At 50.7% G+C, this 24937-nt stretch overlaps 1 protein-coding gene across 1 annotated transcript in view; it reads right to left on the bottom strand.

The window, feature by feature from the left end:
• The window catches only part of LOC118400494 (potassium voltage-gated channel subfamily B member 1-like), a 75096-nt gene that overhangs the window by 2636 nt on the left and 47523 nt on the right, over window positions 1–24937 (bottom strand). Inside the window, exon 3 of the mRNA XM_035797418.2 lies at window positions 47–257. Within this exon, the coding sequence (XP_035653311.1) occupies window positions 47–257 (211 nt within the window). The remainder of the gene's footprint in view (window positions 1–46; window positions 258–24937) is intronic.

Genomic DNA, 24937 nt, shown 5'->3' with positions numbered 1-24937 from the left:
TAAAGGTAGCACATCTTAAATGTACATTAAAAACAGAAGTGTTCACCTTTGATGAACTTCCATTTGGTGGGGGATGAGAGGAAGCGGAGGAGGTACTCCATAGTGAACCAGGCTATACAGATGGCCTCTACGTGGGCCAGCTGGGGGTTGTCTGAGGCATGGCCAAACTCATCTGTGTCCTGCAGCTCAGGCAGGGTGTTGAGGGACAGGGCGATGGTGGAGAGGACAATGAAAAGGATGGAGATGATGGCTAGGATCTGGAGGAGAGAGAGAGAGAGAGGGAGAGGGAGAGGGAGAGGGAGAGGGAGAGAGAGAGGAGAGAGAGAGAGAGAGAGAGAGAGAGAGAGAGAGAGAGAGAGAGAGAGGGGGGGGGGTATCATTGTGGACGATTTGTGACAAAGAGAATGAATACGTCCCAAATGAAACCCTATTCCCTATATAGTGCACTACTTTTTACAAGGGCTCATAGGGTGCCATTTGAGACTCAGGGTCATTATCAAAGACATTATCAGTGTCAATGATATACGCTATTTAGCAGACGCCTTCATACAAAGTGACTGTAAAGTACAATATGTGAGCAAGTATCAGTGGAGATGTCAGGAGATTTGATTTTATTTGGATTTCTTTTAGTCCCCATTTGGACTAATCTTCCAAGAGTCCTTAAACATTAAAATACAAGAAGAGGAGCCACATGAATGGGAAAACACAAGGGCACTGCGTTCATCCACCTCTGGCCTGCTCGCCTCCCTACCACTGAGGAAGTACAGTTCCCGCTCAGCCCAGTCAAAACTGTTCACTGCTCTGGCCCCCCAATGGTGGAACAAACTCCCTCACGACGCCAGGACAGCGGAGTCAATCACCACCTTCCGGAGACACCTGAAACCCCACCTCTTTAAGGAATACCTAGGATAGGATAAAGTAATCCTTCTCACCCCCCCCCCTCTTAAAAGATTTAGATGCACTATTGTAAAGTGGCTGTTCCACTGGATGTCATAAGGTGAATGCACCAATTTGTAAGTCGTTCTGGATAAGAGCGTCTGCTAAATGACTTAAATGTAAATGTAAATGTAAAACAAACAACATACAACTTTATTGTCTAGTGTGATTTGCACATTCGTTTTTTGCTGTCGTGTGTTATTTTGTCGTGTGTTAACAGATCTGCACATCTGACACATACCTAGACACATACCTAGATTCAAATTTATTGAGGACAAATTGAGAAGAGTAGTATTAAAGAAAAACTCTGGATGCATTGTAAAAATGCGTAGTCTTGAAGACAGGGTTCCTGGTTCCAATCAACCACTCTACAATAAAAAAGCTTACACAGGTTTTTGTGTGTTTGGGTAGGAGTTCAGCCTAATGAAGAGGGACTGACTTGGAACAGTTATTAATTCATGACCCACTTATCTGGCTACAATTGCCTCCTCGCTATGAATGAGCGTTAGAGTGAGAGATAATGCTTAGCCAGCAGAACGGCAACAACAATCTGACATTTCAACCAAAATATAAAAAGGTCAAACAATGGATGGAAATATCTTTGAGAGCCTGAAAAGTCGCAGAAAAATCCTATTTCCAAATTCATTTCGGCTCCCGTGTGGCGCAGCGGTCTAAGGCACAGCATCTCAATGCTTTAAGCCTCACTACAGACACGCTGGTTCGAATCCAGGCTGTATCACAACCGGCTGTGATTGGGAGTCCCAACTGGTCCAGAGTCGTCCGGGTTTGGCCTGTGTAGGCCGTCATTGTAAATAAGAATTTGTTCTTAATTGACTTGTCAAGTTAAATATAAAAAATGATACATTTCATAACTGTTTTATTCGCTCTAAAAGGTTGAATACAAACACATACTTTAATGTTACCCCTTCCTTGTGTTTTTTTGTCATAAATAATTTTAAATAATAATTTAAAAAACACTGAGAGTGTATATTTTAGAACAAACAAGCCTACGTAGCTTTGTTCAAAACGATTCCAACTGTATTCAAATTCAAATGAATTCCAATGATAATGCCCATGATAGATCCCAAGGTAACTGTTAATCTGACCAACAACAGCAGTGCTTTAACCTGGGGTTTACTGGAGTATCACTGCAGATAATCCATCTCTCCAGAGCATGTGTGAAACATGTCTGTGCCTGTGTTTGTTTATCTGTTTGTGTATACATTGTGCGTTGGTGTGTGTTTGTGCGTGTGTATGGAATGTTACTTGAAAGTTAGCCACAGGCTCATTGAGGCTGGTCCAGTATGACAGTTCTAAAAGAGCCCATTGCCTTCCACATGTCACACACTCACAAAGTTGACATTTTAGTCATCTTAAGGATCTGACACTTTTTTTCAATTATCTCCTAAAATGACATACCCAAATCTAACTGCCTGTAGCTCAGGACCTGAAGCAAGGATATGCATATTCTTGGTACCATTTGAAAGGAAACACTTAGAAGTTTGTGGAAATGTGAAATTAATGTAGGAGAATATAACACATTTGATTTGGTAAATGATAATACAAAGAAAAAAACATATTTTTATAAATAGATATTATTATTTTTCATCATCTTTGAAATGCAAGAGAAAGGCCATAATGTATTATTACAGCCCAGCCATCATTTAGATTTCTGTTTAAAAAGTTGTATCAAGTCTGACAAAATGTGCCTAATTGGTTTATTGATACATTTTCAAGTTCCTAACTGTGCACTCTCCTCAAACACTAGCATGGTATGCTTTCACTGAAATTGCTACTGTAAATTGGACAGTGTTGTTAGATTAACACGAATTTAAGCTTTCTCCCCATATCAGATATGTCTATGTAATGGGAAATGTTCTTGTTACTTACAACCTCATGCTAATCACATTAGCGCAAGTTAGCTTAACTGTATATAATGAAATACTGCTACTCTATAGCCTACAACCAGGGCTGGCCCTCCCATTAGACCTATAGCGGCACTTGAATTTGGGGCAGCATTTTGACAATTGGCTGCAGCCCTCAGGCGCCCCTGATCAGGCGCCCCTACACCACCAGTGGCAACCCAGCCACCAGCTCATAGCGTTGCTGCAGTTCCCGCCCCCATTTCATTCCCACTTCTCCCGAAGTTCACTCCCATTATCCTATGGTGATGTGTGTGTTTATATGGGATTATTCAATTGTGAAACATTAATAAAAATGAATCTGCCAATGAAATGATTGCATTGGTTTTTTATGTTTGTGTGTGACTGTAAGGACCGATGCCGGAGATGAGAAGCAGGGACGGGATCAACATTTAACCAGGAACAGACAGGTAACAGAACAGGAACAGACAGGTAACAGAACAGGAACAGACAGGTAACAGAACAGGAACAGACAGGTAACAGAACAGGAACAGACAGGTAACAGAACAGGAACAGACAGGTAACAGAACAGGAACAGACAGGTAACAGAACAGGAACAGACAGGTAACAGAACAGGAACAGACAGGTAACAGAACAGGAACAGACAGGTAACAGAACAGGAACAGACAGGTAACAGAACAGGAACAGACAGGTAACAGAACAGGAACAGACAGGTAACAGAACAGGAACAGACAGGTAACAGAACAGGAACAGACAGGTAACAGAACAGGAACAGACAGGTAACAGAACAGGAACAGACAGGTAACAGAACAGGAACAGACAGGTAACAGAACAGGAACAGACAGGTAACAGAACAGGAACAGACAGGTAACAGAACAGGAACAGACAGGTAACAGAACAGGAACAGACAGGTAACAGAACAGGAACAGACAGGTAACAGAACAGGAACAGACAGGTAACAGAACAGGAACAGACAGGTAACAGAACAGGAACAGACAGGTAACAGAACAGGAACAGACAGGTAACAGAACAGGAACAGACAGGTAACAGAACAGGAACAGACAGGTAACAGAACAGGAACAGACAGGTAACAGAACAGGAACAGACAGGTAACAGAACAGGAACAGACAGGTAACAGAACAGGAACAGACAGGTAACAGAACAGGAACAGACAGGTAACAGAACAGGAACAGACAGGTAACAGAACAGGAACAGACAGGTAACAGAACAGGAACAGACAGGTAACAGAACAGGAACAGACAGGTAACAGAACAGGAACAGACAGGTAACAGAACAGGAACAGACAGGTAACAGAACAGGAACAGACAGGTAACAGAACAGGAACAGACAGGTAACAGAACAGGAACAGACAGGTAACAGAACAGGAACAGACAGGTAACAGAACAGGAACAGACAGGTAACAGAACAGGAACAGACAGGTAACAGAACAGGAACAGACAGGTAACAGAACAGGAACAGACAGGTAACAGAACAGGAACAGACAGGTAACAGAACAGGAACAGACAGGTAACAGAACAGGAACAGACAGGTAACAGAACAGGAACAGACAGGTAACAGAACAGGAACAGACAGGTAACAGAACAGGAACAGACAGGTAACAGAACAGGAACAGACAGGTAACAGAACAGGAACAGACAGGTAACAGAACAGGAACAGACAGGTAACAGAACAGGAACAGACAGGTAACAGAACAGGAACAGACAGGTAACAGAACAGGAACAGACAGGTAACAGAACAGGAACAGACAGGAACAGGAACAGACAGGTAACAGAACAGGAACAGACAGGTAACAGAACAGGAACAGACAGGTAACAGAACAGGAACAGACAGGTAACAGAACAGGAACAGACAGGTAACAGAACAGGAACAGACAGGTAACAGAACAGGAACAGACAGGTAACAGAACAGGAACAGACAGGTAACAGAACAGGAACAGACAGGTAACAGAACAGGAACAGACAGGTAACAGAACAGGAACAGACAGGTAACAGAACAGGAACAGACAGGTAACAGAACAGGAACAGACAGGTAACAGAACAGGAACAGACAGGTAACAGAACAGGAACAGACAGGTAACAGAACAGGAACAGACAGGTAACAGAACAGGAACAGCGTCAGCACACGGGTAAACAAAGACAAGTGACAATTCACACTAAAGCACGGAACAGAGCGTGGAACCAGACATATATAGGGAAGGTAATGACAGAAGTGATTGAGTCCATGTGAGTCCAATAATCGCTGATGCGCGTGACGGGGGGAAGGCAGGCGTGCGTAATGATGGGGAGCCTGGCACCCTCAAGCACCAGGGGGGAAGAGCGGGAGCAGGCGTGACAGTGACAAAGACGATTAGTGATTAAGGCAGTAGCTTAACCTAGCCTGTTAACGTTAGCTAGTTACTAATAATGGATATAATCTTTGCTCAAATTAAGCAATAGAGATTTGAAACAATTTGCTACCATATCTAAAAGAGAAAAACGAAAGAGAAAAGAGACATAATCTCTAAATCAAAGAAATTCGCTGCTGAAATGTATCACCGTGCAGCAATGTCCATCAGCCTGTGTGGAGAATGACAAGCCTCCGAGGACAGGCCATTAATTTGCGCGAGAACAATGACCCCCCCGTTCGCTGATTCTAGCAGCAAAGAGGGCAAACCGGAGGAGTCCGAGCCATGCACTTCCACGATGATGACAGCTCTCTGGCTGGAAAAGGACAAGTGGTTGCACTAGGCCTAGCCACACCTCCAAACAATGCCAGCAAAGACCCTACTATCTTGGACCCGGGCTCAGATTCGTCACTCCTCGTTCCCATTGACAGTGGTGGTGCTGCTGCTAAATCCGACTTCCAGACAAAAAAAAAAAGAGATCCTGGTGAGTGGCCACAATATATGAATGGATCTTTACGGGATATGTTAGTGCAGGCTGGGCCACATCAGGATAAAGACGGGAATTTCCCAAGAGATGAGGGGCATCGAAAGTTACAATAGGAGGATGGCGAACAGGGAGAGAGTGGAGAGACCATTGCTTGTCTTTCCTATCAATGCAGTCTTCTGTTTTTGCTGCAAACTTTTTTAACAGTATTGCAAATCTGGAAGAATCTGTGCCACCTCCTCAGCTCACATGAGAATTCGCATGACCACCAAGTTAGTTTCCAGAGGTGGAAGGAGCTGGAGATCGGGCTCGTGTCCAAGCAAACTCTCTTGTCCCAAGCCTAACGGGCTATTGACGGAGAGACTCTCAACTGGCAGCAGGTGCTGCAGAGGCTCATAGCCCTGATACGCGTAATGGCCACCCAGAACATTGCGTTATGTGGGACCACCGACAGGCTGAATGAGCCAAATAATGGGAACTTTCTGAAGTTTGTGGAAATCTTAGGAATCTTTGATGGAATCATGAACGAGTACTCAATAATGAGAGATTATTCAATTATCTATCACCTGTTTACATTGTATTTTTAAAATTGAAATAGACTACATCCTAATCTCTCTCTTTCCCCTCTATCTCTCTCTGTCTCAATCAGATGATTTGATTTCAGGACCATGGACAGCTACCGAGAGAAAACATCACTGACTGCAATGCAGCACCACAGAAGAGGAAAGCGGCTTAAGGCAGAGAATAAATAAATAAATGCTGAAACTGATGTTGGACAATCAAATCCAATATGTAAATAAACAAAATTCGTTAAGGGTGGGTCATTGAAATAAAGCTTATTTTACACTGCTCCAGCAAAACGAGGCCTGCCATGCATTTATGAAAGCACTTCTTCCTGAAGCTCAAATTATCTTACTATTTTTTTACAGTTCTACAGGAATACAAAAATATGTGTTAAAAATGTTATATAAAATTGTTATCTTTATTGTAACAATTATGGGATCATGCCATGTGTGATAACAGGAGGCATATTATGAATAAGACACTCGGTTAGTGATAGTGCATAGTGATAGCAACATTGTAACTCTCCAATGCAGGGGTTAAAGTCAAATATTCCTTTCTGCCTGGTAAGGGACCTCCTATATGTGCACGTGTGCACCAACTATGGGCATAATCATAGAATTACATATATAATTGGAGCCTATTTCTTCCTACTCCAAAAAATAAGTGGAAAGCTTACCTGTTTGACAGACACAATTATGCTACTCATAGATTTCGGTATAGCCAAATACAATACTGTCGCATGCACTGATTAAATACCTCCGTATCTGGGAAGGGCTTGGTGTGTTTGGTTAAAACCAGGGATTGACTTGAGTGATGGTATCACATACCCTTTGTTAAAGAAAAGGGCAAAAAGGATATCCATTGTTTGCTTTATATTTTGAAATAAATAAATGAAACGTATCCAGATTATATCAAGCATTCTATTCCATTCGCCTAGGGCGGCAGAGGGTCCAGGGCGGCAGAGGGTCCAGGGCGGCAGAGGGTCCAGGGCGGCAGAGGGTCCAGCGTGGCAGAGGGTCCAGGGCCGGAGGGTCCAGGGCGGCAGAGGGTCCAGGGTGGCAGAGGGTCCAGGGTAGCAGAGGGTCCAGGGCCGGAGGGTCCAGGGCAGCAGAGGGTCCAGGGCGGCAGAGGGTCCAGGGCGGCAGAGGGTCCAGGGCGGCAGAGGGTCCAGGGCCGGAGGGTCCAGGGTGGCAGAGGGTCCAGGGCCGGAGGGTCCAGGGCCAGAGGGTCCAGGGCCGGAGGGTCCAGGGTGGCAGAGGGTCCAGGGCCGGAGGGTCCAGGGTGGGGGTCCATGGTGGCAGAGGGTCCAGGGCCGGAGGGTCCAGGGCCGGAGGGTCCAGGGTGACAGAGGGTCCAGGGCCGGAGGGTCCAGGGTGGCAGAGGGTCCAGGGCCGGAGGGTCCAGGGCCGGAGGGTCCAGGGTGGCAGAGGGTCCAGGGCCGGAGGGTCCAGGGTGGCAGAGGGTCCAGGGCCGGAGGGTCCAGGGTGGCAGAGGGTCCAGGGCCGGAGGGTCCAGGGTGGCAGAGGGTCCAGGGCCGGAGGGTCCAGGGCGGCAGAGGGTCCAGGGTGGCAGAGGGTCCAGGGTGGCAGAGGGTCCAGGGCCGGAGGGTCCAGGGCCGGAGGGTCCAGGGTGGCAGAGGGTCCAGGGCCGGAGGGTCCAGGGTGGCAGAGGGTCCAGGGCCGGAGGGTCCAGGGTGGCAGAGGGTCCATGGCCGGAGGGTCCAGGGTGGCAGAGGGTCCAGGGCCGGAGGGTCCAGGGCGGCAGAGGGTCCAGGGTGGCAGAGGGTCCAGGGTGGCAGAGGGTCCAGGGCGGCAGAGGGTCCAGGGCGGCAGAGGGTCCAGGGTGGCAGAGGGTCCAGGGTGGCAGAGGGTCCAGGGCGGCAGAGGGTCCAGGGCGGCAGAGGGTCCAGGGCCGGAGGGTCCAGGGCCAGAGGGTCCAGGGCCGGAGGGTCCAGGGTGGCAGAGGGTCCAGGGCCGGAGGGTCCAGGGTGGGGGGTCCATGGTGGCAGAGGGTCCAGGGCCGGAGGGTCCAGGGCCGGAGGGTCCAGGGTGGCAGAGGGTCCAGGGCCGGAGGGTCCAGGGTGGCAGAGGGTCCAGGGCCGGAGGGTCCAGCGTGGCAGAGGGTCCAGGGCCGGAGGGTCCAGGGCGGCAGAGGGTCCAGGGTGGCAGAGGGTCCAGGGTAGCAGAGGGTCCAGGGCCGGAGGGTCCAGGGCAGCAGAGGGTCCAGGGCGGCAGAGGGTCCAGGGCGGCAGAGGGTCCAGGGCGGCAGAGGGTCCAGGGCCGGAGGGTCCAGGGTGGCAGAGGGTCCAGGGCCGGAGGGTCCAGGGTGGGGGTCCATGGTGGCAGAGGGTCCAGGGCCGGAGGGTCCAGGGCCGGAGGGTCCAGGGTGACAGAGGGTCCAGGGCCGGAGGGTCCAGGGTGGCAGAGGGTCCAGGGCCGGAGGGTCCAGGGCCGGAGGGTCCAGGGTGGCAGAGGGTCCAGGGCCGGAGGGTCCAGGGTGGCAGAGGGTCCAGGGCCGGAGGGTCCAGGGTGGCAGAGGGTCCAGGGCCGGAGGGTCCAGGGTGGCAGAGGGTCCAGGGCCGGAGGGTCCAGGGCGGCAGAGGGTCCAGGGTGGCAGAGGGTCCAGGGTGGCAGAGGGTCCAGGGCCGGAGGGTCCAGGGCCGGAGGGTCCAGGGTGGCAGAGGGTCCAGGGCCGGAGGGTCCAGGGCCGGAGGGTCCAGGGTGGCAGAGGGTCCAGGGCCGTAGGGTCCAGGGTGGCAGAGGGTCCAGGGCCGGAGGGTCCAGGGTGGCAGAGGGTCCAGGGCCGGAGGGTCCAGGGCCGGAGGGTCCAGGGTGGCAGAGGGTCCAGGGCCGGAGGGTCCAGGGTGGCAGAGGGTCCAGGGCCGGAGGGTCCAGGGTGGCAGAGGGTCCATGGCCGGAGGGTCCAGGGTGGCAGAGCGTCCAGGGCCGGAGGGTCCAGGGCGGCAGAGGGTCCAGGGTGGCAGAGGGTCCAGGGTGGCAGAGGGTCCAGGGCGGCAGAGGGTCCAGGGCGGCAGAGGGTCCAGGGTGGCAGAGGGTCCAGGGTGGCAGAGGGTCCAGGGCGGCAGAGGGTCCAGGGCGGCAGAGGGTCCAGGGCCGGAGGGTCCAGGGCCAGAGGGTCCAGGGCCGGAGGGTCCAGGGTGGCAGAGGGTCCAGGGCCGGAGGGTCCAGGGTGGGGGTCCATGGTGGCAGAGGGTCCAGGGCCGGAGGGTCCAGGGCCGGAGGGTCCAGGGTGGCAGAGGGTCCAGGGCCGGAGGGTCCAGGGTGGCAGAGGGTCCAGGGCCGGAGGGTCCAGCGTGGCAGAGGGTCCAGGGCCGGAGTGTCCAGGGCGGCAGAGGGTCCAGGGTGGCAGAGGGTCCAGGGTAGCAGAGGGTCCAGGGCCGGAGGGTCCAGGGCAGCAGAGGGTCCAGGGCGGCAGAGGGTCCAGGGCGGCAGAGGGTCCAGGGCGGCAGAGGGTCCAGGGCCGGAGGGTCCAGGGTGGCAGAGGGTCCAGGGCCGGAGGGTCCAGGGCCAGAGGGTCCAGGGCCGGAGGGTCCAGGGTGGCAGAGGGTCCAGGGCCGGAGGGTCCAGGGTGGGGGGTCCATGGTGGCAGAGGGTCCAGGGCCGGAGGGTCCAGGGCCGGAGGGTCCAGGGTGGCAGAGGGTCCAGGGCCGGAGGGTCCAGGGTGGCAGAGGGTCCAGGGCCGGAGGGTCCAGGGCCGGAGGGTCCAGGGTGGCAGAGGGTCCAGGGCCGGAGGGTCCAGGGTGGGGGGTCCATGGTGGCAGAGGGTCCAGGGCCGGAGGGTCCAGGGCCGGAGGGTCCAGGGTGACAGAGGGTCCAGGGCCGGAGGGTCCAGGGTGGCAGAGGGTCCAGGGCCGGAGGGTCCAGGGCCGGAGGGTCCAGGGTGGCAGAGGGTCCAGGGCCGGAGGGTCCAGGGTGGCAGAGGGTCCAGGGCCGGAGGGTCCAGGGTGGCAGAGGGTCCAGGGCCGGAGGGTCCAGGGTGGCAGAGGGTCCAGGGCCGGAGGGTCAGGGCGGCAGAGGGTCCAGGGTGGCAGAGGGTCCAGGGTGGCAGAGGGTCCAGGGCCGGAGGGTCCAGGGCCGGAGGGTCCAGGGTGGCAGAGGGTCCAGGGCCGGAGGGTCCAGGGCCGGAGGGTCCAGGGTGGCAGAGGGTCCAGGGCCGTAGGGTCCAGGGTGGCAGAGGGTCCAGGGCCGGAGGGTCCAGGGTGGCAGAGGGTCCAGGGCCGGAGGGTCCAGGGCCGGAGGGTCCAGGGTGGCAGAGGGTCCAGGGCCGGAGGGTCCAGGGTGGCAGAGGGTCCAGGGCCGGAGGGTCCAGGGTGGCAGAGGGTCCATGGCCGGAGGGTCCAGGGTGGCAGAGGTCCAGGGCCGGAGGGTCCAGGGCGGCAGAGGGTCCAGGGTGGCAGAGGGTCCAGGGTGGCAGAGGGTCCAGGGCGGCAGAGGGTCCAGGGCGGCAGAGGGTCCAGGGTGGCAGAGGGTCCAGGGTGGCAGAGGGTCCAGGGCGGCAGAGGGTCCAGGGCGGCAGAGGGTCCAGGGCCGGAGGGTCCAGGGCCAGAGGGTCCAGGGCCGGAGGGTCCAGGGTGGCAGAGGGTCCAGGGCCGGAGGGTCCAGGGTGGGGGGTCCATGGTGGCAGAGGGTCCAGGGCCGGAGGGTCCAGGGCCGGAGGGTCCAGGGTGGCAGAGGGTCCAGGGCCGGAGGGTCCAGGGTGGCAGAGGGTCCAGGGCCGGAGGGTCCAGCGTGGCAGAGGGTCCAGGGCCGGAGTGTCCAGGGCGGCAGAGGGTCCAGGGTGGCAGAGGGTCCAGGGGAGCAGAGGGTCCAGGGCCGGAGGGTCCAGGGCAGGAGAGTGTCCAGGGCGGCAGAGGGTCCAGGGCGGCAGAGGGTCCAGGGCGGCAGAGGGTCCAGGGCCGGAGGGTCCAGGGTGGCAGAGGGTCCAGGGCCGGAGGGTCCAGGGCCAGAGGGTCCAGGGCCGGAGGGTCCAGGGTGGCAGAGGGTCCAGGGCCGGAGGGTCCAGGGTGGGGGTCCATGGTGGCAGAGGGTCCAGGGCCGGAGGGTCCAGGGCCGGAGGGTCCAGGGTGGCAGAGGGTCCAGGGCCGGAGGGTCCAGGGTGGCAGAGGGTCCAGGGCCGGAGGGTCCAGGGCCGGAGGGTCCAGGGTGGCAGAGGGTCCAGGGCCGGAGGGTCCAGGGTGGCAGAGGGTCCAGTGCCGGAGGGTCCAGGGTGGCAGAGGGTCCAGGGCCGGAGGGTCCAGGGTGGCAGAGGGTCCAGGGCCGGAGGGTCCAGGGCGGCAGAGGGTCCAGGGTGGCAGAGGGTCCAGGGTGGCAGAGGGTCCAGGGCCGGAGGGTCCAGGGCCGGAGGGTCCAGGGTGGCAGAGGGTCCAGGGCCGGAGGGTCCAGGGCCGGAGGGTCCAGGGTGGCAGAGGGTCCAGGGCCGTAGGGTCCAGGGTGGCAGAGGGTCCAGGGCCGGAGGGTCCAGGGTGGCAGAGGGTCCAGGGCCGGAGGGTCCAGGGCCGGAGGGTCCAGGGTGGCAGAGGGTCCAGGGCCGGAGGGTCCAGGGTGGCAGAGGGTCCAGGGCCGGAGGGTCCAGGGTGGCAGAGGGTCCATGGCCGGAGGGTCCAGGGTGGCAGAGGGTCCAGGGCCGGAGGGTCCAGGGCGGCAGAGGGTCCAGGGTGGCAGAGGGTCCAGGGTGGCAGAGGGTCCAGGGCGGCAGAGGGTCCAGGGCGGCAGAGGGTCCAGGGTGGCAGAGGGTCCAGGGTGGCAGAGGGTCCAGGGCGGCAGAGGGTCCAGGGCGGCAGAGGGTCCAGGGCCGGAGGGTCCAGGGTGGCAGAGGGTCCAGGGCCGGAGGGTCCAGGGTGGCAGAGGGTCCAGGGCCGGAGGGTCCAGGGTGGCAGTGGGTCCAGGGCCGGAGGGTCCAGGGTGGCATAGGGTCCAGGGCAGGAGGGTCCAGGGCGGCAGAGGGTCCAGGGTGGCAGAGGGTCCAGGGTGGCAGAGGGTCCAGGGTGGCAGAGGGTCCAGGGTGGCAGAGGGTCCAGGGCGGCAGAGGGTCCAGGGTGGCAGAGGGTCCAGGGCGGCAGAGGATCCAGGGCCGGAGGGTCCAGGGTGGCAGAGGGTCCAGGGTGGCAGAGGGTCCAGGACCGGAGGGTCCAGGGCCGGAGGGTCCAGGGTGGCAGAGGGTCCAGGGTGGCAGAGGGTCCAGGGCCGGAGGGTCCAGGGTGGCAGAGGGTCCAGGGCCGGAGGGTCCAGGGTGGCAGAGGGTCCAGGGCCGGAGGGTCCAGGGCCGGCCCTGCCTACAAATCATCAGTATATTAGGATACACTGACACTCTATGGCCTACAACTCATCAGTATATTAGGCTACTAGACAACAACTTAACTCACCCTCACAATTTGCCAATTTATCTGTAGTACACACACACACACACACACACACACACACACACACACACACACACACACACACACACACACACACACACACACACACACACACACACACACACACACACACACACACACACACACACACACACACAAACAGATGTAGAGCTTGATGTTAAAAAACTAGCGAGGAGATAAGAGCCAAAACATCGCAATAGGAGTGGTTGTTAGGAAGTGATTGACAGCGAAGGCCTTGACAACGGTCTCATAATCATTTTGCTCAGTCTCTCAGGAGGAGAAATGATGGCCAGCCAGGCCGCCTTATCTATGACCAATAAGAGACAGAGCACACTGTTGCCATAGTGTCACGGCAGATGTGAATAATCTATCTGTTTATCTTCATCTATTTATGTTCTCCTCCTTCTCTCCATTCTCTACTTCTTTCAGCTTGAAATCTGGTGTTTGGATTAAATGCTCCCGGAGCAGAGAAGTTTTTTAACATCAAGCTCTACATCTGATTGTGTGTGTGTGTTGTGTGTGTTGTGTGTGTGTGTGTGTGTGTGTGTGTGTGTGTGTGTGTGTGTGTGTGTGTGTGTGTGTGTGTGTGTGTGTGTGTGTGTGTGTGTGTGTGTGTGTGTGTGTGTGTGTGTGTGTGTGTGTGTGTGTGTGTGTGTGTATATATATATGCTGGGCAGGAAGGACCAGAAGGGGTGATGGAAGGGCCGCAAGGAATGGAAATGTATTATCCTAATAAAACAGGCAGTGAGTCGCAGACTGTACGACTCTGAACTGATTTCTCCGTCTTTACAAATAGACTATGGTGACAATATCTTTCGCAAGTAAGTCAGGGGTCAATGATGACAAGCTACAGCGGTAGGGTACATAAAGGAAGTGTTCGGGAAAGAGCTCAAGATGAAATTGTATTTTGGATTAGTATTTATTACTCTTCCTGGGGTCCAGCAAAATTAAGACAGTTTATACAATTTTAAAACCATTACAATACATTCACAGATTTCACAACCCACTGTGTGCCCTCAGGCCCCTACTCCACCACTACCACATATCTAATCTACAGTACTAAAGCTGTGTATATGTATAGTGCGTGTGTGTGTGCATGCGTGCGTGCATGCGTGTGTACATCCAAGGTCCAGCCGTGCTGCCCTGTTCTGAGCCAATTGCAATTTTCCAAAGTCCTCTTTTCTGGCACCTGACCACACGACTGAACACAAGTCAAGGTGCAACAAAACTAGGGCCTGTAGGACCTGCCTTGTTGATCGTGTTGTTAAAAAGGCAAAGCGTCGCTTTATTATAGACAGACTTCTCCCCATCTTAGCTACTACTGCATCAATATGTTTTGACCATGACAGTTTACAATCTAGGGTTACTCCAAGCAGTTTAGTCACCTCAACTTGCTCAATTTCCACATTATTTATTACAATATTTAGCTGAGGTTTAGGGCTTAGTGAGAGTTTTGTTCCAAATACAATGTTTTTCGAAATATTTAGGGCTAACTTATTCCTTGCCACCCACTCTGAAACTAACTGCAGCTTTTTGTTGAGTGATGCAGTAATTTCAGTCGCTGTAGTAGCTGACTTGTATAGTGTTGAGTCATCCGCATACATAGACACTCTGGCTTTACCCAAAGTCGTTAGTCAAAATTGAAAAAAGCAAGGGGCCTAAACAGCTACCCTGGGGAATTCCTGATTCTAACTGGATTATATTTGAGAGGCTTCCATTAAAGAACACCCTCTGTGTTCTGTTAGACAAATACCTCTTTATCCATATTATAGCAAGGGGTGTAAAGCCATAACACATACGTTTTTCCAGCAGCAGAGTATGATCGATAATGTCAAAAGCTGCACTGAAGTCTAACAAGACAGCCCCCACAATCATTTTATCATAAATTTCTCTCGGCCAATCATCAGTCATTTGTGTAAGTGCTGTGCTTGTTGAGTGTCCTTCCCTATAAGCATGCTGAAATTCTGTTGTCAATTTGTTTACTGTGAAATAGCATCGTATCTGGTCAAAGACAATTTTTCCAGAAGTTTACTAAGGGTTGGTAATAGGCTGATTGGTCGGCTATTTGAGCCAGTAAAGGGGGCTTACTATTCTTGGGTAGCAGAATTACTCAACTCCCTCCTGTAGTCCCTGTTCACTCATAACTGCACAACCAGAAACGACCCCAACACCATCATTAAATTTGCTGTTGACACAACAGTGGTAGGCCTGATCACCGACAACAATGAGACAGCCTATAGGGAGGAGGTCAGAGACCTGGCCATGTGTTGCCAGGACAACAACCTCTCCCTCAACGTGATTAAGACAAAGGAGATGATTGTGGACTACAGGAAAAAGAGGACCGAGCACGTCCCCCATTCTCATCAACGGGGCTGCAGTGGAGCAGGTTGAGAGCTTCAAGTTCCTTGGTGTCCACATCACCAACAAACTAACATGGTCCAAGCACACCATGACAGTTGTGAAGCGGGCACGACAAAACCTATTCCCCCTCAGGAGACCGAAAAGATTTGGCATGGGTCCTCAGATCCTCAAAAGGTTCTACAGCTGCACCCTCGAGGTTGGTTGCATCACTGCTTGGTATGGCAACTGCTTGGCCTCCGACTGCAAGGCACTACCGAGGGTAGTACGAATGGCCCAGTACATCACTGGGGCCAAGCTTCCTGCCATCCAAGACTTCTATGCCAGGCAATGTCAGAGGAAAGCCCTAAAAATTGTCAAAGACTTCAGCCACCATAATCATAGACTGTTCTCTCTGCTACCGCACGGCAAGCGCTACAGGAGCGCCAAGCCTAGGTCCAAGAGTCTTCTAAACAGTTTCAACCCCCAAGCCAAATAGACTACTGAACATCTAGTCAGATGGCTACTTAGACTATTTGCATTGCCCCCCCCCCCCCACCACACCACTGTCACTCTCTGTTGTCATCTATGCATAGTCACTTTAATAACTCTACCTACATGTACATACTACCTCAACTAACTGGTGCCCCTGGACATTGACTCTGTACCGACACCCCCCTGTATATATTGTTATTTTTTACTGCTGCTCTTTAACTACTTGTTACTTTTATCTCTTATTCTTATCCATATTCTTTTTAAATGCACTGTTGGTTAGGGGCTCATAAGTAAGCATTAAATGTCAGGAATAGTGAAAAACTGAGTTTAAATGTATTTGGCTAAGGTGTATTCTTCCGACTTCAACTGTACACCCCTGCCCTTCTTCGTACTGTAGAGATGTTTATTCCTGTCGGCGCGACGCACTGAAAATCCCGTTATTGACTCCAACATCATGTCCCAAGCTATTCATGTTTTTGTGAAACAGAGTATGTTACAATCCCGGATGTCTCCTTGGAAAGCAACTCTTGCCCTGATTTCGTTACATTTGTTAACTTGGGACTAGACATTAGCGAGTAATATACTTGGAAGCGGTGGGTGGTGTGTGCGCATCCAAAACCTCACTCGAAGACCGCTCCAGCACCCTCCCCTCCAGTGGCGTTGTTTTCGGTGGGGCTCTGGAATCAGTTCAAATGCCCTGTGAGGTACAGACAAAGGATCCCATTGGGAAAGTCATATTCCTGGTTGTAATGCTGGTTGTGCTGGTAAGTTGATGTCTCTCTGATATCCAATAGTTCTTCCCGGCTGTATGTAATAACACTTAAGGTTTCCTGGGCTAACAATGTAAGAAATAATAAATTAAAAAAACAAATACTGCACAGTTTGCTAAGGACTAGAAGCGAAGCTGACATCTCTATCGGCACCATCCTTGGGACACACTGAGCGTTCATGAGTAATCATACATATAGCGGAGCACAGAATACAGCAGAGAAGGCAAAATCAGACCTTGCATATCCTGTAACAGTTCCATTTCACTTCACGGTGTTAATATAAATTATTCATTATAATTTACTGGTTTCTCGCAGTTATTTATCTCAGAACACAGGTGTGGGTGTGGGTGTGGGTGGTACATCTTGGTAACCTGGTTCCTGCTTTTAAACCCGGCTGTGTGTGTGGGTCCCCGGGAGTGTGCATGTGTGTGTGTGTGTGTGTGTATTTTCTGTGTGTAAGTGTGTATGTGAGGGTCCCCAAGAGTGGGGCCCGTGGGGAAGAGGTGCCTGTGTAGGACAGGAAACGATAGAGCTGATAGGATTGGAAGGCTACTATAAAAAGGTTGCTAAGACAGAGTTTAATAATGGCACATTGCTGCCTCTGCTGCTGCTGCACTATGTTCCACTATAGGAGGAAAGCCTGTTGTGTGTTGTGTTCCTTCTGGTACCTTCTGTCCTTGATGCCATCTAATGGGAATTCCCTCTACACATGACACTCTCTCTTTTTGTCTATTTGCTTTATTGGCATGACGCAACAGTGTACATGTGGCCAAACTTACTTTGGATATTTACAATATTAACATAATTCAAATTGTATTTATTTATTTTATTTCACCTTTATTTAACCAGGTAGGCAAGTTGAGAACAAGTTCTCATTTACAATTGTGACATGGCCAAGATAAAGCAAAGCAGTTCGACACATACAACAACACAGAGTTACACATGGAGTAAAACAAACAAGTCTATATATGTAAGTCTATATATGATGTGAGCAAATGAGGTGAGATAAGGGAGGTAAAGGCAAAAAAAGGCCATGGTGGCAAAGTAAATACAATATAGCAAGTAAAACACTGGAATGGTAGATTTGCAGTGGAAGAATGTGCAAAGTAGAAATAAAAATAATGGGGTGCAAAGGCGCAAAATAAATATATATATATATATTTTTTAAATTCAAGTAGGGAAAGAGATAGTTGTTTGGGCTAAATTATAGGTGGGCTATGTACAGGTGCAGTAATCTGTGAGCTGCTCTGACAGCTGGTGCTTAAAGCTAGTGAGGGAGATAAGTGTTTCCAGTTTCAGAGATTTTTGTAGTTCGTTCCAGTCATTGGCAGCAGAGAACTGGAAGGAGAGGCGGCCAAAGAAAGAATTGGTTTTGGGGGTGACCAGAGAGAAATACCTGCTGGAACGCGTGCTACAGGTGGGTGATGCTATGGTGACCAGCGAGCTGAGATAATGGGGGACTTTACCTAGCAGGGTCTTGTAGATGACATGGAGCCAGTGGGTTTGGCGACGAGTATGAAGTGAGGGCCAGCCAACGAGAGCGTACAGGTCGCAATGGGGCTTTGGTGACAAAATGGATGGCACTGTGATAGACTGCATCCAATTTGTTGAGTAGGGTATTGGAGGCTATTTTGTAAATGACATCGCCAAAGTCGAGGATTGGTAGGATGGTCAGTGTTACAAGGGTATGTTTGGCAGCGTGAGTGAAGGATGCTTTGTTGCGAAATAGGAAGCCAATTCTAGATTTAAGTTTGGATTGGAGATGTTTGATGTGGGTCTGGAAGGAGAGTTTACAGTCTAACCAGACACCTAGGTATTTGTAGTTGTCCACGTATTCTAAGTCAGAGCCGTCCAGAGTAGTGATGTTGGACAGGCGGGCAGGTGCAGGCAGCGATCGGTTGAAGAGCATGCATTTAGTTTTACTTGTATTTAAGAGCAATTGGAGGCCACGGAAGGAGAGTTGTATGGCGTTGAAGCTTGCCTGGAGGGTTGTTAACACAGTGTCCAAAGAAGGGCCAGAAGTATACAGAATGGTGTCGTCTGTGTAGAGGTGGATCAGAGACTCACCAGCAGCAAGAGCGACATCATTGATGTATACAGAGAAGAGAGTCGGTCCAAGAATTGAACCCTGTGGCACCCCCATAGAGACTGCCAGAGGTCCGGACAACAGACCCTCCGATTTGACACACTGAACTCTATCAGAGAAGTAGTTGGTGAACCAGGCGAGGCAATCATTTGAGAAACCAAGGCTGTCGAGTCTGCCGATGAGGATGTGGGGATTGACAGTCGAAAGCCTTGGCCAGATCAATGAATACGGCTGCACAGTAATGTTTCTTATCGATGGCGTTTAAGATATTGTTTAGGACCTTGAGCGTGGCTGAGGTGCACCCATGACCAACTCTGAAACCAGATTGCATAGCAGAGAGGGTATGGTGAGATTCGAAATGGTCGGTAATCTGTTTGTTGACTTGGCTTTCGAAGACCTTAGAAAGGCAGGGTAGGATAGATATAGGTCTGAGCAGTTTGGGTCAAGAGTGTCCCCCCCTTTGAAGAGGGGGATGACCGCAGCTGCTTTCCAATCTTTGGGAATCTCAGACGACATGAAAGAGAGGTTGAACAGGCTAGTAATAGGGTTGGCAAAAATTTCGGCAGTGCTGTTGACCGGGTTAGGGGTAGCCAGGTGGAAAGCATGGCCAGCCGTAGAAAAATGCTTGTTGAAATTCTCAATTATAGTGGATTTATCAGTGGTGACAGTGTTTCCTATCTTCAGTGCAGTGGGCAGCTGGGAGGTGTTCTTATTCTCCATGGACTTTACAGTGTCCCAGAACCTTTTTGAGTTAGTGTTGCAGGAAGCAAATTTCTGCTTGAAAAAGCTAGCCTTGGCTTTTCTAACTGCCTGTGTGTAATGGTTTCTAGCTTCCCTGAAAAGCTGCATATTACGGGGGCTGTTCGATGCTAATGCACAACACAATAGTCTGTTTTTGTGTTGGTTAAGGGCAGTCAGGACTGGGGAGAACCAAGGGCTATATCTGTTCCTGGTTCTACATTTCTTGAATGGGCATGCTTATTTAAGATGGTGAGGAAGGCATTTAAAAAAATAACCAGGCATCCTCTACTGACGGGATGAGATCAATATCCTTCCAGGATACCCCGGCCAGGTTGATTAGAAAGGCCTGCTCGCTGAAGTGTTTCAGGGAGCGTTTGACAGTGATGAGTGGAGGTCGTTTGACCGCTGACCCATTACGGATGCAGGCAATAAGGCAGTGAACGCTGAGATCTTGGTTGAAGACAGCAGAGGTGTATTTAGAGGGCAGGTTGGTTAGGATGATATCTATGAGGGTGCCCGTGTTTAAGGCTTTGGGGAGGTACCTGGTAGGTTCATTGATCATTTGTGTGAGATTGAGGGCATCAAGCTTAGATTGTAGGATGGCTGGGGTGTTAAGCATGTTCCAGTTTAGGTCGCCTAGCAACTGAAGATAGATGGGGGGCAATCAGTTCACATATGGTGTCCAGAGCACAACTTGTTTTTAGAGAGGTGGATTTTAAAAGGAGAAGTTCAAATTGTTTGGGTACAGACCTGGATAGTAGGACAGAACTCTACAGGCTATCTTTGAAGTAGATTGCAGCACCGCCCCTTTAGCAGTTCTATCTTGTCTGAAAATGTTGTAGTTTGGGATGAAAATTTCAGAATTTTTGGTGGTCTCCCTAAGCCAGGATTCAGACACCGCTAGAACATCCGGGTTAGCAGAGTGTGCTAAAGCGCTGAATAAAACAAACTTAGGGAGGAGCATGCCCATTCTAATGTTAACATGCATGAAACCAAGGCTATTACGGTTACAGAAGTCATCGAATGAGAGCGCCTGGGGAATAGGAGTGGAGCTAGGCACTGCAGGGCCTGGATTCACCTCTACATCACCAGAGGAAAAGAGGAGGAGTAGGATAAGTGTACGGCTAAAAGCAATGAGAATTGGTCGTCTAGAACGTCTGGAACAGAGAGTAAAAGGAGGTTTCTGGGGGCGATAAAATAGCTTCAAGGTATAATGTACAGACAAAGGCAAAGGTATGGTAGGATGTGAATACAGTGGAGGTAAACCTAGGTATTGAGTGATGATGAGAGAGATATTGTCTCTAGAAACATCATTGAAACCAGGAGATGTCATCGCATGTGTGGGTGGTGGAACTAATAGGTTGGATAAGGTATAGTGAGCAGGACTAGAGGCTCTACAGTGAAATAAGCCAATAAAAACTAACCAGAACAGCAATGGACAAGGCATATTGACATTAAGGAGAGGCATGATTAGTCGAGTGATCAAAAGGGTCTAGTGAGTAGTGAGGTTGCTTGGGGTCACGGCGATTCAGACAGCTAGCCGGGCCATCGGTAGCCAGCTAGCATAGGATGGAGGTCTGTTTTTAGCCACCTCGTGCGTTTCCGTCGGTAGGATTAGTGGGGTTCCGTGTGGTAGAGGGGCTCAATCCAATTCGCCCAAAAAATAAATAGATATAGTTATAGAGGCAAAGAAAAATAGAAAATAATTGTCCGATAGGTCTATTCAGATAGCAGCCGATAAGACAGCTAACGATTAGTGGACCGCAGATGGGCCGTCAGGTAACGTCGCGACGGAGTGGCCAGTTGGATAACTCCCACGGGCAGATAATTTGTTTTTTAATGGCGTAGAATGCCCTGCGTGCTTTCACTCTCAGTTCATTCACTGCCTCATTAAAGTGTCCAGTTGAACTTATTTTTAAACCTAAGTAATTGTAGTGTGTGCAGTACTCTCTATATTTTGCACCAATTGAGAACGTTGGTCTAATTCCCTGAGATCTGCATCTTCTCTGTAAAATCTGCCAGGGCAGTAAACTCTCTCTCTCTCTCTCTCTCTCTCTCTCTCTCTCTCTCTCTCTCTCTCTCTCTCTCTCTCTCTCTCTCTCTCTCTCTCTAAGTGAGGGCAGTAGGTTGTTAGTAATCCATCCCACTGTAATAGAGAGATCGGGAAGTAAACAACTGCTTTAAGGGGCGACGCAAACACACACGCATGCACACATACACACATGCACACATGCACACAAAAACACACACAAAAACACACATATTTCCACAGAGAGTTGTTGGTGGTACTACTGTTTGTGACAGCAGACAGTAAATACCAGGGCAGTCTGGTGATATACACTGACTCTGGACCCTGTGGCAACATGCATGATGAAACTGTCTGTCTGTCTAAAAATAGTGTCCATGTAGCCCCAGGTAATCTGTCTAATATGAGTATATTTTGCTGTCTGTGTGTCAATGGGCTATGTGAGAGAGAGTCCTCTCACCAACCAAGAATTCACAAAATGGGACAAACACCAAATTGAAACTGCATGCAGAATTCTGCAAAACTATCCTCAGTGTATAATGTAAAACACCAAATAATGCCTGCAGAGCAGAATTAGACCGATACCCACTAATTATCAAAATCCATAAAAGAGCCATTCAAATCTACAACCACCTAACAGGAAGCGATTCCCAAACCTTCCATAAACAAAGCCATCACCTACAGAGAGATGAACCTGGAGAAGAGTCCTCTAAGCAAGCTGGTCCTGGGGCTCTGTTCACAAACACAAACAGACCCCACAGAGCTGCAGGACAGCAACACAATTAGAACCAACCAAAACATGAGAAAGCAAAAATATAATTTGGCCCTAACTTCAGAGTGCAGAATACCTGACCACTGTGACTGACCCAAACTTAAGGAAAGCTTTGACTATGTATAGACTCGGTGAGCATAGCCTTGCTATTGAGAAAGGCCGCCATAGGCAGACCTGGCTAGACCTTGTCGGCTACTACGCCTCAGCCGGCTCATCAGGCGCCCATCCCACGTCATGTCTCAGCCGGCTTGTCGGCTACTACGCCTCAGCCGGCTCATCAGACGCCCATCCCACGTCATGTCTCAGCCAGTTCACCGGGCTCCCACTCCTCAGCTGGCTCACCAAGCTCCCATGCCTCACCGGGATCGTCAGCCTCCCACGCCGCTTCCGGCTCATTGGGCTTGTCTGTCTCATTGGACTTCTACGCCCCCAGCTGGCTTGTCCAGTGACCATGCCTCGGCCGGCCCGTCAGGCTCGCCCAGGTGGGACGCCACCACTAATGTGGGTGGGTGGGTGGGTGGGGGGTACTGTCAAGCCTGCTCCCACTCTCCCTCTCTGGCACTCGAGGGCACCAGGTTGCCCTTTATTACGCACACCTGTCACCATCATTACGCGCATCAGCGCTCACTGGCCTCACCTGGACTCCTTCACTTTGTTGATTGACTTCCCTATTTCTGTCTGCTCCTCACTATGTTCACTGTGCCAGCATTGATGTAGTTATATTTCCCCTCTCCAAACGCTGTTCCAGCGTCGATCCTCACACAACCCATATTTGTGTTTATTTATTTTCCCCTTTGTACTTTAACTATTTGCACATAATATGACATTTGAAATGTGTGTATTGTAATGTTCACTGGTATTTATTTGATATATATTTATTATTTCACTTTTGTTTATTATCTACAGTGCATTCTGAAGGTTTTCCACATTTCGTTACTTTACAGCCTTAAATTGCTTTTCCCCTCATCAATCTACACACAATACCCCATAATGACACAGCAAAAACACGTTTTAAGAATTTGTTGCTAATTTATTAAAAATAAAATCATGAAATATGACATTTACATAAGTATTCAGACCTTTACTCAGTACTTTGTTGAAGCACCTTTGGCAGCGATTACAGCCTTGAGTCTACTTGGGTATGAAGCTACAAGCTTGGCACACCAGTTTTGGGGAGTTTCTCCCATTCTTCTCCACAGATCCTCTCAAGCTCTGTCAGGTTATCCAACCTGGGAGTGTTGCTGCACAACTATTTTAAGGTATCCCCAGAGATGTTCAATCAGGTTCAAGTCTGGGCTCTGGCTGTGCCACTCAAGGACATGCAGAGACATGTCCCGAAGCCACTTCTGTGTTGTCTTGGCTATGTGCTTTGGGATGTTGTCCTAGTCTGAGATATTTAGTGCTCTGGAGCAGGTTTTCATCAAGGATCTCTCTGTACATTGCTCAGTTCATCTTTGCCTCGATCCTGACTAGTCTCCCAGTCCCTGCCGCTGAAAAACATCCCCACAGCATGATGTTGCCACCACCATGCTTCACAGAAGAGATGGTGCCAGTTTTCCTCCAGATGTGATGTTTGGCATTCAGGCCAAAGAGTTCATTCTTGGTTTCATCAGACCAGAGAATCTTGTTTCTCATGGAGTGAGAGTCTTTAGGTGCCTTTTGGCAAACTCAAACCGGGCTGTCATGTGCCTTTCACTGAAGAGTGGCTTCCGTCTGGCCACTTTACCATAAAGGCCTGATTGGTGGAGTGCTGCAGAGATGGTTGTCCTTCTGGAAGATTCTCCCATCTCCACAGAGGAACACTAAAGCTCTGTCAGAGTGACCATTGGGTTCTTGGTCACCTCCCTGACTAAGAAGGCCCTTCCCCTTTTTTATTTATTTAATCTTTATTTAACTAGGCAAGACAGTTAAGAACAAATTATTATTTACAATGACGGCCTACCCTGGCCAAACCCAGACGATGCTGGACTCGCAATCCTGGCTGAATGTGATGCAACCTGGATTTCTCAGTCTGGCCGAGCTTCCAGCTCTAGAAAGAATCTTGGTGCTTCCAAACTTCTTCCATTTAAGAATGATGGAGGCCACTGTGTTCTTGGGGACCTTCAATACTGTAGACATTTTTTGGTACCCTTCCCCAGATCTGTGCCTCGACACAATCCTGTCTCTGAGCTTTATGGACAATTCCTTCGACCTCGTGACATGGTTTTTGCTCTGACATGCACTGATATAGACAGGTGTGTGCCTCTCCAAATAAAGTCCAATCAATTGAATTTAACACAGGTGGACTGCAATCAAGAGACAGAGACAGACAGAGACAGAGACAGAGAGAGACAGAGACAGAGACAGAGACAGACAGAGACAGAGAGAGACAAACAGAGATAGAGAGAGAGACAGAGACACACAGTCAGAGAAGGAGAGAGAGAGAGAGAAAGAGAGAAAGAGAAAGAGAGAGACACACAGACAGAGAGAGAGAGCCAGACACAGAGAGACAGACAGACAGAAAGAGGGAGAGAGAGACAGACAGAGAGAGAGACAGACAGAGAGAGAGAGAGCGACAGAGAGAGAGAGAGAGAGAGAGAGAGAGAGAGACAGAGAGAGAGAGAGAGAGACAGAGAGAGACAAACAGAGATAGAGAGAGAGACGGAGACACACAGACAGAGACGGAGAGAGAGAGAGAGAGAGAGAGAGAGAGAGAGAGAGAGAGAGAGAGAGAGAGAGAGAGAGAGAGAGAGAGACAGAGAGAGACTTTGACTTTTTGACTTTTGGTCTTTCTTTATTGAAACATTCTTAATTCATTTAAAAATCACCCCCCCCACTCCTAAAATAAAATAAAAAAATAAATAAAATTATATCCTATACTGCATACATGTACCATACTCCTACAACCGTATATCCAAAACATCTTCCCCAGCAATACAGACAGCCCCCCCAACACACCATATCTCCTCAAACATCTCCACACATTTGATCATTTTATAGAACTCAAACTCAACCCTAAGGCGCGCAGAGACCATCCCATTAAACAGTAGTAAAGGGTCT

Source organism: Oncorhynchus keta, chromosome 21, assembly GCF_023373465.1.
Source record: "Oncorhynchus keta strain PuntledgeMale-10-30-2019 chromosome 21, Oket_V2, whole genome shotgun sequence".
NCBI lineage: Eukaryota > Metazoa > Chordata > Actinopteri > Salmoniformes > Salmonidae > Oncorhynchus > Oncorhynchus keta.
Note: the sequence above shows the minus strand (reverse complement) of the source record. Positions and strands in the feature narration are given on the sequence as shown.